The sequence below is a fragment of the Scylla paramamosain genome, chromosome 44 (assembly GCF_035594125.1).
Source record: "Scylla paramamosain isolate STU-SP2022 chromosome 44, ASM3559412v1, whole genome shotgun sequence".
In the NCBI taxonomy this organism is placed as follows: domain Eukaryota; kingdom Metazoa; phylum Arthropoda; class Malacostraca; order Decapoda; family Portunidae; genus Scylla; species Scylla paramamosain.
This window is the reverse complement of record NC_087194.1, coordinates 4,385,497-4,403,117: the sequence shown is the minus strand read 5'-3', so window position 1 is coordinate 4,403,117 and position 17,621 is coordinate 4,385,497. Positions and strand designations below refer to the sequence as shown.

The following is a 17,621-nucleotide window of genomic DNA, read 5'->3' as shown; positions in this document are numbered from 1 at the left end:
ACTAACACTTACCGCAACCAGACACAATGGCACCGGTGTTCAAACTGAGCCCGACAACCGTTTTCCCCCGCGAGCCGTTGCTTTCTTCCTCTCTCTTTCTCCTTAGTTGCTACCTCATCTAATTTTCCTACTATTTTTTCTCTCTTTTTTGAGATTCCATTCCAACGCCATTCAATATAATGAATCTTTAGGAGTTTATTTATGTCTAACTGTAATTTTTAGACAAGGAAAGACTTAAGGTAGAGAAATATTGGGTTTTGTAATAGTTTTTGGTATGTAATGCATGCAACCGGCTGACCATTACTGGAGAGAGAGAGAGAGAGAGAGAGAGAGAGAGAGAGAGAGAGAGAGAGAGAGAATTTAAGGGATGTTAACCGTTTACATCACAGAGATACAAAGCAGGCAGCAACATATATTATGGAAGAAAGAAAAAGCAAGTCATTATAAACAGGCGTTTTGTTCAAGTGAAGCAAGGCCTCCTCTTCTTTCTTCTCCTTAGTTCTCTCTCTCTCTCTCTCTCTCGGGCGTGCAGCGAGGCAAATGGGCGAGCCTCTTTAACGTGTAGCCCGTGTTCACCTAGCAGCAAGTAGATACAGGATGTAACCCGAGGGGTTGTGGCCTCGCTGTCCCGGTGTGTGGTGTGTCAGTGGTCTCAGTCCTACCCAAAGATCGGTCACTATGAGCTCTGGGCTCTTTTCGTAGAGTAACGGGTGGCTGGGTGACCAGTAGACGACCGTAGGTGGATGACACACACACACACACACACACACACACACACACTCGTTTGCCTCCTCTACTTAACGCCGACATGACCTCTCCGCCACCTTCTGCCTCTCCTCGCGAGCACAGTATACTGGTAAGGAAGAGTCCGCACCAGCGTCAACTTCGGAGCCCGCACCTGCGCTTCTTGCCGCGAGTTCTTCGGCTACAAACATGTGACAGACCCTGGCCCCTGCGAGCGGGAGGGTAACTGCACCATCAACCAGAGCACACGCGGCACGTGCCCCCATGCCGACTAAGAAAATGCCAGGCCATCAGCATGTGACTTCGTGCACAAGCCGAGCTCGTCCCCTTGCAGCACCCCAACGACCAGCCAGACCATCCAGCAATCCCGCCAGGCCTCGTCCGCAACTCTGTGAACGAAAGGAAACATACCCTAGCCTGTGCAGAGTGCCAACGCCTGGCTCACCACACTTCAATAGGCCTCACGCGCACTCAAGCGAACACAACCCCCATATGGCACTGTGGAGACTGCTTGCGTCCCACTCTCCTGGCCGGTCCCGTAGGCGACCCCCTTTCCAACCAAGACCCCACTCCCACCGACCTGGCAGCATCACTGGCCGACCTCAAGCGACGCACACGCGTGTTGAAGCACATCCTTCGTCGAAAACGACATCAGGTTGCCTCTGAACAAGCTGACCTCATCCTCAGTTCCACCGAATAAAACTCCACGACCGCCTGGTGGAGGCTGCTCTCCTGTGCTTTCACCAACCTTGGCAACACGACCCACAACTCTTCCTCTGCTTCCACCAGCACCACACGCTCGTACTCAGCAGAGAACAACCGCTAAGATATCCATAACGACGTCCTCGCCACTCGTATCATTTCGAAATGCGCTGACGGAGACATCAAAGGCGCCCTCCGCCTCATGACCAATCCCGACACCTTCGCCCAACCTGACAGAGGCAATTGAAATACTCAAGGCCAAACACCCCACGGCTCCTCCCAACGAAGACCTGCAGCCTCTCCTTAGAGACCAGAATAACTCATCTCCCCTCAAGTTCTCGGAAGCCGAAGTGCTCGCCGCCACTCAATCCATGCCTCGCGGCTCGTCGGCAGGTGTGGACGGTATCAGACCTCTCCACCTGCAGCAACTCACCACCAACCAAACCGCAAAAGCCGGCCTGCGCCTGCTCTCGTCTTTAACCGCCTAATGCCAGTCTTAACATCAGAAAGAAGTAGGATGGGTGTAGCCGCACCGGCAGGTCTTCATTAGCTCTCAGGTGATCTGTTTTCCTGATCACACCCATCATCGTAGGGTCGAGGAAAGGCAGTTCTCTCTCTCTGGCGTTTATTGATGAGGTAGGCATGACCGTAAGAACTGCGAACAAGTTCTCGGTCTCAATTTCTCACAAAATAACATTATACACTGATATTAAACACTTTTAACATATTACAGTATTCATTAACAATACATGCAGTCAACTTGGCACTATGACAATCAGTTTTTACTACAAAATTAAAGTATTTACCGTCTTTGAGTGCGACTTGGCCATGAGTGACGTCCGCAGACTCTACTAACAAGTGAGCATCGGTTTTGGTGCTTCATATAGCATTGAATACTGATACTTACAAATATTACACTTCATGCAAATAAAAAAAACTATTGAACATTTCACTCATAATTACCAAGGAATAATGACGTGAGGTACATACGCTTTACGTACAGTAACATTGGCCTCCAACCAATCGCCATAGGAAATTCCTGTCACCTCCTCGCTGGAAGACTCGTCGCCAAACACTTGACCGCACCCCTTTCACCCAGCTAGGCGTGGGTGCTCTCCTGGGTTGCGAGGCCGCGTACAAGTATTCATGCAGTACCAACCGAGGCAGTGATAAGCAGCTCGTCAAAGTGGACCTCTCCAATGCCTTCAACTCTGTCACACGAGAAGGCGTTCTTTCCCAGGTCAGTCGAAGGTGCCCCTCATCACTCCCATTAGTCTGACAAGCATGCGCTCAGCCCACTCCACTCTTCATCGCCGATAGTGCCATCTGGTTCTATAGGGACGCCTTCTCTAGTTATCTACCTCTTTCACTAGTACTGAAGACCTTCCTGATGTCCTTGATGAGTGTCGAGGTCAAGGCCCCCCCATCTTGTGGACGGAACTGAGTGGAAGTGGGAGAAGAGGTGGAATGTCCACCAAACATCACATCAAAGGCAGAAGAGGTGGAGAGTCTAGCGGACATGTCATAGCAAGGGTAATGACCATCTACCTGACCGTCATTTGGTGCGATCTGAGCTCTGCGTCACTGGTATTGTACTGGGCTTTTCAGGTGGCAGGTTACTTATCACGGCATTATGACCGAGCTATTCATGGCCATTCCTTGAATCTATCTCGTAAGTTTTCGTGTGGTGCATCGTGGTGTGAAGGTGGCTGCAGCAGGCCAGGTTTTAAAGGAGGACACTGGGGCCAATGTCACACCAAATTCCTCGATCGCCAGAGAAGCTAAATAAAGGCGAGATGTCTGAGTGGTGCTGTCGTGACTGAGATGTTGCACAGTTCCTCTCGCTACTGGACATAAGTACTCAAGTAACTTTTTTACTTTACTTAATGAATAATATTATCACAGAAAACATATCTGATACGTCGCCAGCAAAATAACAACCGTTACACAATCTTACTTTCCCTTCCTAGTGATAATAGTTGCAGGATATCAATCTTCAATCAATATTCAAGAATTATTGCAATCTCCGTATACAAAATTTCCCGTGTAATTTCAGTCACCAATAAGTTATTTGTTTTTGGTACAGGAAAACATACATCCGCGCTGCAGCCATGTACTCAATTACCATTCAGTAAAGAAGCACACATGAAATCACCCAGAAAACACATAATTATTTGTCAGCGTCACATTAGTTCAATTCAAATCCAGCAAGAAAAGCACACACGAAACACAACATTCAACGCAAAATATGAACAACGTGTGCATGTCTCAAAATAATAACCCTAGCCAGTCTGTCATTGTTCCTACGCCTGCCTCATCAGGAGATCATCGATTTCAAGACTGCATCACAAGCTATAAGCTCCACTTGACGTGATGCCGTCCGTCTCGCCTGTGGCCACTGGCCACCCTCAGGCTGGGCCTCTCTCATCTCTGTGTGGTCTCACTCTGCTACGCTGCCCTCTGCTGCCTCTGCAACCTCTGCTACTGACTTCTCCGTCAGTTATAATACGACATAATATACTCTAGTTTATGTAACATTTTTCCCTCATAAAGTTATTTTCAGGGTATCAGGGTGGAGTCTGGGTTTGGGATGTAAGGGCAGAGTGAGAGGTGGGGGGGTGATATAGGCACGTTAAGTTACCACGAGTCACCTCGCTTTTTCCCTCGTTCGCACACGTCCCAATACAAGCTTCCAATTACAAAAATATAGATACCTGAAAAATGACTACGTGTACAGTAATTCCTTGTAAATTGTACGATAATCAGCTGCAAGCCAGGTTTCCGTAAGTGACACAAGACTAGTTACCCGCCACGGAACCTTGGCCACCTGACAGACATACGGACAGATAGAGGAGGGAGCTACAGGAAGCAAGGGTAGAGCGTAACCTTTAAAATTCGAAAAAAAAGAAAAAAGAAGAGAAGAGAAAACAGAATAAATGGCAAGCGTATGAAGAAACTTTAGCTCTTATTCAGCAGGCCATAAGGGTGGTTGTACGTAGCGGTTTGTGAAAGGGAAGGAAGATTTAACTTGATAATCCGAAGTTTGTATTGTCACTGTGTGTGTATGTATGTACTGTATGTATGTACGCGCCATTGTACGAAGGAGGAAGGGAAGTGAGAGAGGACAAAAGCTGAGGCCAACTGGAAAATTAAGCTCGTGTGTGTGTGTGTGTGTGTGTGTGTGTGTGTGTGTGTGTGTGTGTGTGTGTATTAAGATGATTCTTCGACTCGTGGTGGTCATAACGCTGCCAGCCGCCGAAGTCATAGGTAAGTTGCTTAGTTTGTACAGGTGTGTGTGTGTGTGTGTGTGTGTGTGTGTGTGTGTGTGTGTGTAGACAGATAGTTTAGTTCTTAGCAAAGTTAGTGTTTTGTGTTTCATGGTGATTGTGTTTTGGATAATTTTTGTGTAGGTAGTGTCTGTGTACCTGTTTACCTGTCTGTCTGTCTGTCTGTCTGTCTGTCTGTCTGTTTGTCTATCTATTTATCTATTTATTCGTTTATTTGCTTGTCCATCCAACTATTTATCTATCTATCTGTCTAACTACCTTCTACTTACGTATCTATATACCTATTACTCTACCAACCTATCCACAGACCTATCTATCTATATATCTATCTACCTACCCACCAATCCATCCATCTATCTATCTATCTATATATATATCTGTCTACCTATCTATCTATATATCAACCAACCGACCTCTACCCATCCATCCATCCATCCATCCACTTGTCCGTCCATCCACCCCTGTCTATCAATCTCCAGCCATGCGCGCCCTTCACCTGCTGCTCTGTCTGGTGCCCCTAATGCCGCACCTCGCCCTCTGCTACCCTGACTACGTGCCCCAGTCCGCCTGTGATTGGCTGGCACCCTGGCACGAGCCCTACACGGATCCTGCAGAAGGCCCCGCTCCTTACAAACTGAGGATCTACCATAGTCAAGCCCCTGCCGGCATCCCTGTTCCTGGTATGTATGTATGTATGTATGTATGTATGCACTGTTTACACACACACACACATACACACATACTACTACTACTACTACTACTACTACTATTGTCACGTGTAGGACTGATAGCCTCTTAAAGTTTCAATTATTTTCTTACTACTACTACTACTACTACTACTACTACGATTAAAATAACAATATTCTGCTTCAAAGCTAAAAAAAGAAATAAATAAATAAACTATTTGGTGGTGGTAGTAGTAGTAGTAGTAGTAGTAGTAGTATCGTACTGCATCGCTACGGTCACGTGACGCTGCAGAATAGAGGGTGGTGACCTTGTACATCGTGGGTTGTGAAGGAAGGAAGGAAGGAAATTTGAACTGTACCTTATTCTCGTTACTGTTACCTTTTATTTTTACGTTACAAGTATTTTCATGTAGTCTTATATTTCGGCGCCATATGAAGAAACGTCTCAATCGTAAAGTTTATTATTATTATTATTATTATTATTATTATTATTATTATTATTTTTATTATTATTATTATTATTATTATTATCATCTTTCGTTTAAATTTGAATTATATCTTCTCGTTATTTATACCTTTCATCTTAACAACACAAGTATTTTCATGGAGTTTTATATTTCGGTGCCCTAAGAAGGAATGTCTTAATCGTATTTCTTTTCTATTGATTTAAATTTGAACTGTATCTTATTTCAATTATCTTTACCTTTCATCTTAACATTGCAAGTATTTTAAGCAATTTTATATTTCGGTGTCCTATGAAGAAATGTTTTAATCATAAAGTTTTTCTTTTTCTGTTCTTTCAAATTTGAGCTGCATTTTATCCTCGTTGCTATCAAATTACATTTTAACATTAAGTGAATTTTCATGCAACTCTATGTGAAGAAATGTGTCGTGAAAGGTTTTTGTTTTAGTTGTTTGTTTGCTTTTTTTTATTCTTTTAAAGTTGGACTGCATCTTATTTCCGTGACTTTTACCTTTGATGTTAACATTACAAGTATTCTCTTACAGTTTTATATGAAAAAAATATCTCGGTGCATTCACTTCCCTTCTCCCAGTGAGCGTGGTGGGGTCGCAGCCTTTCCTCGGGTTCATGGTGCAGGCGCATGATGCAGGCAGCGGACAGGCCGTAGGGTCTTGGCAGGTCACCCCACACATCCCCGCCACCACCATGACCTGTAGCAATCCGGTGAGAGGCGCTAAACTTGCCCTAACTCTGCTGTGGCCCTTATTCTGAAACACTTCCGCGGCACTTCCACTATATATTCAAGAGATGATTAGCCTGGTTCTCAAAAGTGTTTCGCCTATTAATAATGTAGAAATCTCGTTAATCTGTCGCTACAACAGTAAAAAAAACTCTTGAAAACCTGCGTGTAGCTTCAACTAGAGCATTTTGAAAGTGGAGGATGTGCAGCGCGGAGGTGCCTCACAATACGGAGCTTCTGAGTACGATAATATAACCTTTACTTAATCCCCATGACCCTACATACTTATTTATCATTTTATACTGCAGTCTGAAGCATTACAGTCACTTAATTCCCCATGGCAGGACAACACTGTGACTCACAACAGCAGGGTGAGCAAGCAACTAGTGCCCCTGGCCTGGCTGCCTCCTAAGGGTTACAACGGCACGGTGTTCTTCAAGTGAGTGCTTTCCTCCCTCGTTTTCTGTCATAGTTCCGCATTTTGTAACACTTCTTCGCCACATCTCCACTATTTTCAAACTACACGGTTTTTTTTTATATTTATTTTTAAAGGTTTATTTACGTTTTATTGATTTAGTTATATGTCTATCTACGAGTATTTATCAATTTATTTATTTACTTCTTGATATATTCTGTCATCCTTTCGTTTATTTATTCATCTTTTTATGTATCTAATATCAGGAAAACTGTGACGGTGGTGTAAGCCTGAGTGATCAACACGCAAAGCACTAGATGCATCCTGCTCCTCACTAACTGTTAACTCCAAGCAAAGGCATTAGACCTCTCTCTCTCTCTCTCTCTCTCTCTCTCTCTCTCTCTCTCCTGAGCCCATCCATCTTTCCCTCTTCTCTCCCTACCATATGACCTCACTTCACCCTCCCTTCCTCCCTCCTCCATTGGTGACCTACCTCTAGAGAGAGAGAGAGAGAGAGAGTGTCTAATGGGAAAGCTTTGCCTTTACCTTGATTTTAAGTAGATTTTACCAGAGGCTTAACAGCTCTCTACTGTCAAAATTGTTCGTTATTGTTCAGCTTTTTTCACTCTTTTTTATAGCACGTGAGAGCTTTTCTGATACGTATTTGTTTATTTATCCATCCCCCTCTATGGCATGTTTTAACACCAGGGGGACAGTAGTGGCGACCTACACCACATATTGGACAGACATCGCCTCCGCGCCCTTCAGAGTAGTGTCCGTGTAACCACCTGGCGCCGTGTGTGACCTCCCTGCGGTGGCCCACAACACTCACTCACCCGCTATTTTTTTTTTTTTCTTTCATTTACTTATATTCTGGATCCCTCCTCTTGGTTCATGTTGATATTTTGTATGACTTAATTAGTTGTGAAATTAACATTGTTTTTATTGTTATTATTATTATTATTATTATTATTATTATTATTATTATTATTATTATTATTATTATTGTTATTATTATTATTATTATTATTGTTGTTGTTGCTGATTTTTTAAAGCTTGTACGTACCCCATGTTTTGTTGTGGCTAATAAAAGCAAAAGTTCTCTCTCTCTCTCTCTCTCTCTCTCTCTCTCTCTCTCTCTCTCTCTCTCTCTCTCTCTCTCTCTCTCTCTCTCTCTCTCTCTCTCTCGTTCATATTTGATTAAAAGAAAAGAAAATAGAGAATAGTGAACAAAAAATAGAGAACAAATCAAAATAAAAGATTTTTTATGATTGTCATTTAAAGGAAAGCGAAAAAATTATAAAATGAAAAAAATAAAGGGAAATAAACAGGAAAAAGGTTACATAGAATGAGTAGAAAATAAGACTGGTTACTAAAAGATTAAAAAAAAATAAAAAATTAGGCGTCTTCTTCATTTCTTCGCAAGCGCCTCGGAAACAGACATTTTCCGACGCATTCCTATTGCGCAGGTCTCCTTGGAGCTTGGGAACCTTACAACTACCCCTGAACAGCGGGGTAAGGTAATGTACCTCGTTCTCACCTCTGTGAATGACCTGTGACCCGGACAGCTGCTAGACCTGCTATCTGCATCACAGTTTCCCCTTACTCGATAATCGCTAACAATAGACCACATTTCGTTATATTATAATACTACAGTCTGTCTAGACAGACCAGAATAATTAATAGGGATACCTAGGAGATGAACGTACCCAAAACGCGGAAATAGTGTGGAAATGCCAGCAAAGGGACGCTTTGACATTTCATTTCATAACTGCCGTAGGTACAGTACCATGCAGCAAGTTTTACTTGTCATCATTTTGACCCGGAATGTCTTAACCAGGCTACGGCATATTATTATATGCCGGTTCTTTAAATGTAACAACAATTAAAAAAATGAATGTCTCTTTCCTTCGATCAGAAAAAAAAAGAAAAGAAAAGAATCGGCCCTATATGATTACTTTTATTCAATTGACAATATCACAAGGCCTGAAAGACTAGCCATTGACTTCTAAATAGCATAAGCTTCGAGGAGCGAGTGGTCAAAGCTACTGTGGTGCTGTGGTGTGAAGGACGCATTGCCAATGTACGACACTTTTTTCTTTGGGCAGCACGCCAGGCAACTCCACTGGTTTGTTCTTCAGTAGTCAACTGGCTGGAGCTCCGAGGAGCTAAAATTCTAAGCCCTTGTGAAAACTGAAAAGGTCGCCTTTTGAAAAAATAAATAAATAATAATAATAATAAATAATAATGGTAATAAGGAAATGATTGAGGCGAAAAAAATAAATGTTGATAGTTAAATAAAAATAAAAATTACATGAAACAAAACAAACAAAAACTAAAGGAAAATAAATAAATAATAAAAAAGAAGAGGCGGGCATCAGATGACAAAGTCCGAGGTAAATATTGTTAGGCTCGTGCATTGAAACGGCGCCATTTTCCAATTAATTTGTTTAAACACTGTTGAGTACACTCAGCCTCTCAGTGCACTCTCCCAGCAGCCCCTCGGCCTCCTGGGTGAAGTTTGTAAGGTGTAATAAAGTTGTGATAATCTTTCCGCTGTTCACTGTTCTTGCCATCACCGTTGACTTGGTACACACCAGACGCTGGAAGACACAGGAGGCTGCTGCCTTCCCTCCGGGGCCCCACCCTTTCTGGGTAAGGTCTGGATAGGGCCACGTAGTCTTTTCAAGCCCGTCTTAACCCTTACTTCCTCTGGGGTAAGTTTGTATTATTCATGTGTAGTGATTTTTTGGGTTAATGTTATCGTATTATGTATTGTCCAGAAATAAATAGTCATTGCCTCAAAAACAGTAGGCTGTTTATCTCCATGTCACCCCGCAGTCTTACGCCTTACGTTCTCTGGTGTAAGTTTTAACGGGGTCTGGTAGAGTTATGGAGTGAAGACTGGTTCACCATTAGAAAGAATTGTTTATTTATGTGCGTGGTAATTTTCAGGATTAATGATATTCCTCTTTACCTTGATACGAGTCATGGATCCCCCGCCAGACTCTCTTGCATCCTCCAGCTGGAAAACAAGACAACAGCAGGGGACAGCAACAAAGGCTTGGCTAATTACTATTGTAATATACAAGTGCAAAAGGATTAAAACCGAATTAACAGTACTAAAAAAAAAAAAAAAAAAAATAGAAAATACAGGAACAAGATACAATTTCAGATTGTTGAGAAATATTTAGTAGTTAGTGCTACAGCAGGCCTGGTCATTTGTGTTGAGTTACCAGAATGGTTGCCAGTCACTACGGCCCTCAACCACTACGGCCCCAGTCACTTCGGCCCTAGTCACTACGGCCCTAGTTACTAGTTACTAGTTACACCGTCAACCCTAGTCACTGCGGCCCCAGGCACTACGGCCTCCCAAGATGTTAACTTAAATATAAGAACTACAGTGAGAGAGAGAAACCACATGTCATTTCATAACCAAGGAAAGGAATATAGAATCATACATGTATATATTACCAAAAGTGTATAAATCATATGTTGTCTATGTATATGTCTAAAGAATTCAATAAACCACTTGTTTGTATATTTGTGTTGTTTGTCTCAGTCCAACTCCTGAATATCTCATCCAGGCCTCACAGAGAGAGAGAGAGAGAGAAATTGACATGTGGTCTCTCTCTCTCTAATAAACAGAGAGAGAGAGAGAGAGAGAGAGAGAGAGAGAGAGAGAGAGAGAGAGAGAGAGAGAGAATAAAAGATGATATTCTCACGATCACTAGCAATTATACACTTAGTTCCGAGCCTCTATTTTTGGGTGACAGGTTAATATTCGTCTGCTTCGCTGAGACTCATTAAAATGAAGCTTCACAATACTTCAAAAGCAACCTTACAAGTCATGAAGATCCAGTTCTGTTATCATTCTCCATCATGGAATATCCCTGTGTGGTTTGCGCGAGTGAATTGAGTTTTTGAGGCATTGAACAATACCAAGTTTGCTCTGTCCCAATCAGAAATTTTAGAAAGATCAGAAGTCAAGCGTTCTGTGGCTTCCCTGCATGAAATGTTTACCTCCTGAAGGGTTGGACGTCTATGAAAAGACGTGGAAAAGTGCAGGGTGGTATCATCAGCGTAGGAGTGGATAGACAAGAAGTTTGGTTTAGAAGATCATTAATAAATAACAAGAAGAGAGTGGGTGACAGGACAGAAGCCTGAGGAACACCACTGTTAATAGATTTAGGAGAAGAACAGTGACCGTCTACCACAGCAGCAATAGAACGGTCAGAAAGGAAACTTGAGATGAAGTTACAGAGAGAAGGATAGAAGCCGTAGGAGGGTAGTTTGGAAATCAAAGCTTTGTACCAGACTCTATCAAAAGCTTTTAATATGTCCAAGGCAACAGCAAAAGTTTCACCAAAATCTCTAAAAGAGGATGACCAAGACTCAGTAAGGAAAGCCAGAAGATCACCAGTAGAGCAGCCTTGACGGAACCCGTACTGGCGATCAGATAGAAGGTTGTGAAGTGATAGATGTTTAAGAATCTTCCTGTTGAGGATAGATTCAAAAACTTTAGATAGGCAGGAAATTAAAGCAATAGGACGGTAGTTTGAGGGATTAGAACGGTCACCCTTTTTAGGAACAGGTTGAATGTAGGCAAATTTCCAGCAAGAAGGAAAGGTAGATGTTGACAGACAGAGCTGAAAGAGTTTGACAAGGCAAGGTGCAAGCACGGAGGCACAGTTTCGGAGAACAATAGGAGGGACCCTATCAGGTCCTTAAGCCTTCCGAGGGTTTAGGCCAGCGAGGGCATGGAAAACATCATTGCGAAGAATCTTAATAGGTGGCATGAAATAGTCAGAGGGTGGAGGAGAGGGAGGAACAAGCCCAGAATCGTCCAAGGTAGAGATTTTAGCAAAGGTTTAAGTGAAGAGTTCAGCTTTAGAAATAAATGTGATAGCAGTGGTGCCATCTGGTTGAAATAGAGGAGGGAAAGAAGAAGAAGCAAAGTTATTGGAGATATTTTTGGCTAGATACCAGAAGTCACGAGGGGAGTTAGATCTTGAAAGGTTTTGACACTTTTTATTAATGAAGGAGTTTTTGGCTAGTTGGAGAACAGACTTGGCATGGTTCCGGGCAGAAATATAAAGTGCATGAGATTCTGGTGATGGAAGGCTTAAGTACCTTTTGTGGGCCACCTCTCTATCATGTATAGCACGAGAACAAGCTGTGTTAAAACAAGGTTTAGAAGGTTTAGGACGAGAAAAAGAGTGAGAAGTGTACGCCTCTATGCCAGACACTATCACCTCTGTTATGTGTTCAGCACACAAAGACGGGTCTCTGACACGGAAGCAGTAGTCATTCCAAGGAAAATCAGCAAAATATCTCCTCAGGTCCCCCCAACTAGCAGAGGCAAAACGCCAGAGGCACCTTCGCATAGGGGGATCCTGAGGAGGGATTGGAGTGATAGGACAAGATACATATATGAGATTGTGATCGGAGGAGCCCAACGGAGAAGAAAGGGTGACAGCATAAGCAGAAGGATTAGAGATCAGGAAAAGGTCAAGAATGTTGGGCGTATCTCCAAGACGGTCAGGAATACGAGTAGGGTGTTGCACCAGTTGCTCTAGGTCGTGGAGGATAGCAAAGTTGTAGGCTAGTTCACCAGGATGGTCAGTGAAGGGAGAGGAAAGCCAAAGCTGGTGGTGAACACTGAAGTCTCTAAGAATGGAGATCTCTGCAAAAGGGAAGAGGGTCAGAATGTGCTCCACTTTGGAAGTTAAGTAGTCAAAGAATTTCTTATAATCAGAGGAGTTAGGTGAGAGGTATACAGCACAGATAAATTTAGTTTGAGAGTGACTCTGTAGTCGTAGCCAGATGGTGGAAAACTCGGAAGATTCAAGAGCGTGGGCACGAGAGCAGGTTAAGTCATTGCGCACATAAACGCAGCATCCAGCTTTGGATCGAAAATGAGGATAGAGAAAGTAGGAGGGAACAGAAAATGGGCTACTGTCAGTTGCCTCAGACACCTGAGTTTCAGTGAGGAAAAGAAGATGAGGTTTAGAAGAGGAGAGGTGGTGTTCTACAGATTGAAAATTAGATCTTAGACCGCGAATGTTGCAGAAATTAATGATGAAAAAGTTGAGGGGGGTGTCAAGACACTTAGGGTCGTCGACAGAAAGGCAGTCCGACCTGGGGACATTTATGGTCCCCTCCCCAGATGGGGACTCCGCTGTTCGCTGCTGCTGCCATCACCGCTGACTTGGTACACACCAGACGCTGGAAGGCACAGAAGGCTGGTGTAGGAGTCGCCATGATGATTTCATTTATTTTTTTTTTTGAGTGAAGGGTGTGTGTGTTATTGTAGTTTTGTGTGGAGGAAGAGAGTTGTCTTTAGAGGGCAGGCTGTGACTGCCCCCTTGTGTTGTGAGACACAAAGGGAAACGTTCAGTGAGGCCACAGCTGGGTTTAATGATAAGTTCACAGCACCACTTGAACAGTGCATTAGACCTCACTGGGAGTAATTATCGTTTCGGCAGGTGTCTACTGCCTCCTCCTGGCAAATGTCTCAGTTTATGCGCACCATTAGTAATACAAGAAGTAAGGAGACCCTGTGCCCCATGGATCACTGAGGAACTGAAAACACTCCTCCAGCTAAGAAATAATGCCCTGAAGGACCTGAAGAAAGACAGAAGTAACACTAACTTGGAAATTCCCTATAAAAAAATTTAAAAAGACAAGTCAGAGGTTTGGTCCGTCATTATGCTATGGTGTGCCTCAAGAATCAGTACTTGGTCCAGTGTTATTTATTGTATATGTAGATGATCTTTGGCGCTGTTTCCCTAATTGCAAAATCATCCACTATGCGGATGACACTCAGGCCACCCACGCAGGCAATATACATGATCTTAATAATCTTATATGCGGAAGTGAAGAAACTCTTAAGGTAGCTAATCATTATTTTCACGAAAATGATCTAATGCTAAATACAAAAAAAAAAAAAAAAAAAAAAGTCATTGCATGTTATTGGAACACGGGGACTCCTCTCAGCTTCCTGACAGCGCCCACCTGCAGGTAGATGGCAATGTAATCACCCCCAGTACATCTCTGAAGAACCTGGGTGTATACAATGATGACTGTTTACTATTTGACTGGCATATTTCCGAAATCAGTAAAAAGTATATGGAATCATAAAGCATAGTAATAGAATAAGGATTTTCTTTAATAGGATTTCTGCTATACAGTCACTAGTTCTGAGCATGATTAATTACGGCATCACCATCTGGGGCGCAACCAATACCACCCAAATTCAACGAGTACAAAAACTACAACATTCTGCAGCTAAAGTAGCACTTGGTGAAGATTCCAAGAGTGAACGTGTTACTCCATACGTAAAGGAACTTCGCTTGCTTAAGATCAAAGAGAAACATACTTGGTAACAATGCACAATCGCTTAAACAATAATCTCCCTAACTGCTTGTTCCCGCTGCCTACAGTGAGCGACACACACACCCATGCTGTCAACACAAAGCAGAGCAGCTTCACGTTCCCATGTGTAGCACTAATTTGGGCACCAAGTGCCTCCCAAAAGACTTATGACACGTTGCATCCCTCATCACCTTTAAGACACAACTGAAAAAAAGCATCGTTTTCACAATTTCACTTATAAGCTCCACGTGCCATGTTTGTTTCATTATTTGAATGCATTTTAAGTATATTTTTATTAGATTATTTTATGCTGCCGTTTTCAATTAATCACTTGTAATCCAGTTTTTAATACTTTATATTATAACGTCATCCCTTATGTATAGTAAATTTTACTTTATTTATTATTATTTTTTTTTTAATGTTTAGTACATTTTAGATTATGTCACTCTACTCTTTTATGTCATCATTGTAACCTTACAAAATTTAATGCAGAATATTTCGTATTCAGTACACATGTATCTGAAATTATGTTAAAGAATAACTATTATAACAATGGAAATAAAATTCTTAATTCTTAATTCTTAATACTCCTTGAACCTGTGGCTTCCTGTATTCCTCTCCGTTACGCCAGAGCAGTCCTGAGAGATGATTGTTTTGGTGTTCGATTACTTTGCCATGTCGCTCGCTTCCTGAAAGAGATACTAAAAACCCACGAAAATCGCTATATCCATACATCACGACGTTACTGAGTATGTTCGGTCATACTATATAGTGGTCTTATTTATTCATTTTTTTTTCTATCATTTCATTGTCCAAATCAATAAATTTAGACTTGTAATATGCCGTATTTAAAATATTGATAACAGTGTTACTAAATGATCACGTAAGAATATTTGTTTTGACCAAATATTGGTAGCTAAAGGAAAAAAAAATAATAATAATGAGAAAGAAAGACTATGAGCAGCAGACGACATACTTGGCCGGGATGTAAATATTGTTAGGCTAGTGGTCCATTGAGCCGGCGCCATTTTACTCCGGGGTTGTGTAAGTACAGTCTGGTGAAGTCAGGTACACTCTACCTCTCAGTACATTCTCCCCGCGTACCCCAAATAGTACCTCAGCCTCCCTATGGCCTCCTGGATGAAATTTCTAAGGCGTAATAAGGTAGTGATAATCTTTCCGCTGTTCACTGCTGCTGCCATCACCGCTGACTTGGTACACACCAGACGCTGGAAGGCACAGAAGGCTGCTGCCGCTTCCCCCGGGACCCCTCTACCTGGATAAGGTCTGGGTAGGGCCACGTAGTCTTTCCAAGGTCCGTCTTACCCCTTACGTCCTCTGGTGTAAGTTTTAACGGGGCCTGGGCCAGTTAGGGGGCCGGCGCCGCAACTTGCCTTTTTTTTTTTTTTTTTTTAGTTAAAATGTTTAGTCGCCCTTGGCCAGTGCTCTTCCTACACAAAAAGAGAAGAAAAGACTCTTTGGCTCACTTGCTGAAAGAAATGTTTGAAATACTTATGCTTGTGTTGATTTTCAGGGTTAATATTATCATTCCCCTAATGTGAGTTACTGTGAGGGTTTTGTTGGGTTGTTTAGTGGAAAGGGACTGGCCAGGGTCTGTATAGGCTGTGTAAACCCTCCAGACGTCTCCAAACCTCTCATCAGGTGGTAGTTGTTGGGGAGTCGGTGAACAACCATAAGTACAATAATTAAATAACCTCAGCCCAGGACTTTATTTACAGATAAAATAGAATGTTTCTTTTCCGGATCGTATTGTCACAGTGAAAACAAATAAAACAGAAAAGTTAAATGCCTTGTGATCCTGTACAAATAAATAAATAAATAAATAAATAAATAAGTTATCATTACAGTATGAAGAAAAAGGCTAAATAAAATGATAATAGATAACCTGACCCATTCCTCTCATTCACTGTAGAAATAAACAAAATAAATAAAAACAGTAAGTAAAATGCCTACCATGATCCATTGCAAATAAATAAATAAATAAACAAACAAATAAATCAAACAAATAAATTCCTCCCATGACATTACAAAAACAAGTAATAATAATAATAATAGTAATAAGAGTAAATAATCTTTGACCCATTCCTCTCATTCACCGCAGAAGTAAATAAGAGAAAAGCTAAATGGCTCATGTGTTCCCTCGCAAATAAATAAACAATGAATCTCTTACCGTTAAAAAAAATAAATAAATAAAATAAAAATAATAAATGATGACCTGACCCATTGCTGCCCATTCCTATCAGAGCAAGGATGTTCTTCAACCACGTAAAGATCGACCGCAAGCTGATGCTGGGGATCTTGGTGCCTCTCACTGGGTACTACCTTGGCTCACTGCTGGACCGTACTGAGACCAACAGGCTCGTCATGTTCAGGTGAAGGCTCTCTCTCTCTCTCTCTCTCTCTCTCTCTCTCTCTCTCTCTCTCTCTCTCTGATATTATGCTCTCCTTATCTTTTTTTTTCTCTCTCCTTAGTTTCTTATTTTCTACTTCATATTGTCTCCTTTGTTGTCTTTCTTCTTTCTTCCCAAGTTTTTTCCCCTCCTTTTTCCCTTCCCAATCTTTTTTCTTCCTTAGTTCCTTCTTTTCTTTTAGTTAATTCATCACTTCTTTCATTCTTCCTTCTATATTTTTTTCTCACTTTTTTCTTCTCTCTCTCTCTCTCTCTCTCTCTCTCTCTCTCTCTCTCTCTCTCTCTCTCTCTCTCTCTCTCTCTCTCTCTCTCTCTCTCTCTCTCTCTACTTCTTCCTCCATCTATCAGTCTTCCTCTGTCTCTTTCTCTTGTGTGTGTAGAAAGAGGGAGAGGTTTAGTCACTGGGAGAAGGATGAAAGCAAGGATGGTTTCTCTCTCACACACACACACACACACGTCTAGCTTACCACTGCTTTGTTCCCCCAGAGACAAGTCAGCGCTGTACGGCCGAGAGCTGGCACCTGGAGAGAAACCTTCATGGCCTTAACCGCCACCACCACTACCTCCCCTACCAGCCCTGTGCCACCCCTACCCCCTCTCTGTACAGCCTTGTATAGCTATGATGATTAAAGAGTAAAATTTGTGAGTAACTGGTCTTTTTTGTTGTCCTGGTGTTAAGATACCTTATTTCTGTTGTTTTTGATGTTATTTTTTATTCATATAGTGTGGCAGACATACTTCCTTTATTTATTTATTTATTGTATTTCATCTTTTTTT

At 42.1% G+C, this 17,621-nt stretch overlaps 1 protein-coding gene and 1 long non-coding RNA gene across 3 annotated transcripts; both read left to right on the top strand.

Moving 5' to 3' along the window:
- Positions 1 to 4,593: 4,593 nt before the first annotated feature.
- On the top strand, positions 4,594 to 8,042 carry LOC135094135 (putative defense protein Hdd11-like). The gene is made up of 5 exons (XM_063993942.1): positions 4,594 to 4,713; positions 5,213 to 5,413; positions 6,475 to 6,605; positions 6,966 to 7,060; positions 7,745 to 8,042. The coding sequence occupies exons 1-5, from the start codon at positions 4,662 to 4,664 to the stop codon at positions 7,818 to 7,820; spliced, it is 555 nt and encodes a 184-aa protein (XP_063850012.1). The 5' UTR covers positions 4,594 to 4,661; the 3' UTR covers positions 7,821 to 8,042.
- Positions 8,043 to 15,325: 7,283 nt separating this feature from the next.
- LOC135094134 (uncharacterized) lies at positions 15,326 to 17,494 on the top strand. 2 transcript variants are annotated; one of them, XR_010263609.1, is made up of 3 exons: positions 15,326 to 15,457; positions 16,678 to 16,806; positions 17,331 to 17,494. It is a non-coding gene; the product is annotated as an uncharacterized LOC135094134 (long non-coding RNA). The 2 variants fall into 2 exon arrangements; XR_010263610.1 differs by having other exon boundaries at positions 15,443 to 15,756.
- Positions 17,495 to 17,621: the final 127 nt, after the last annotated feature.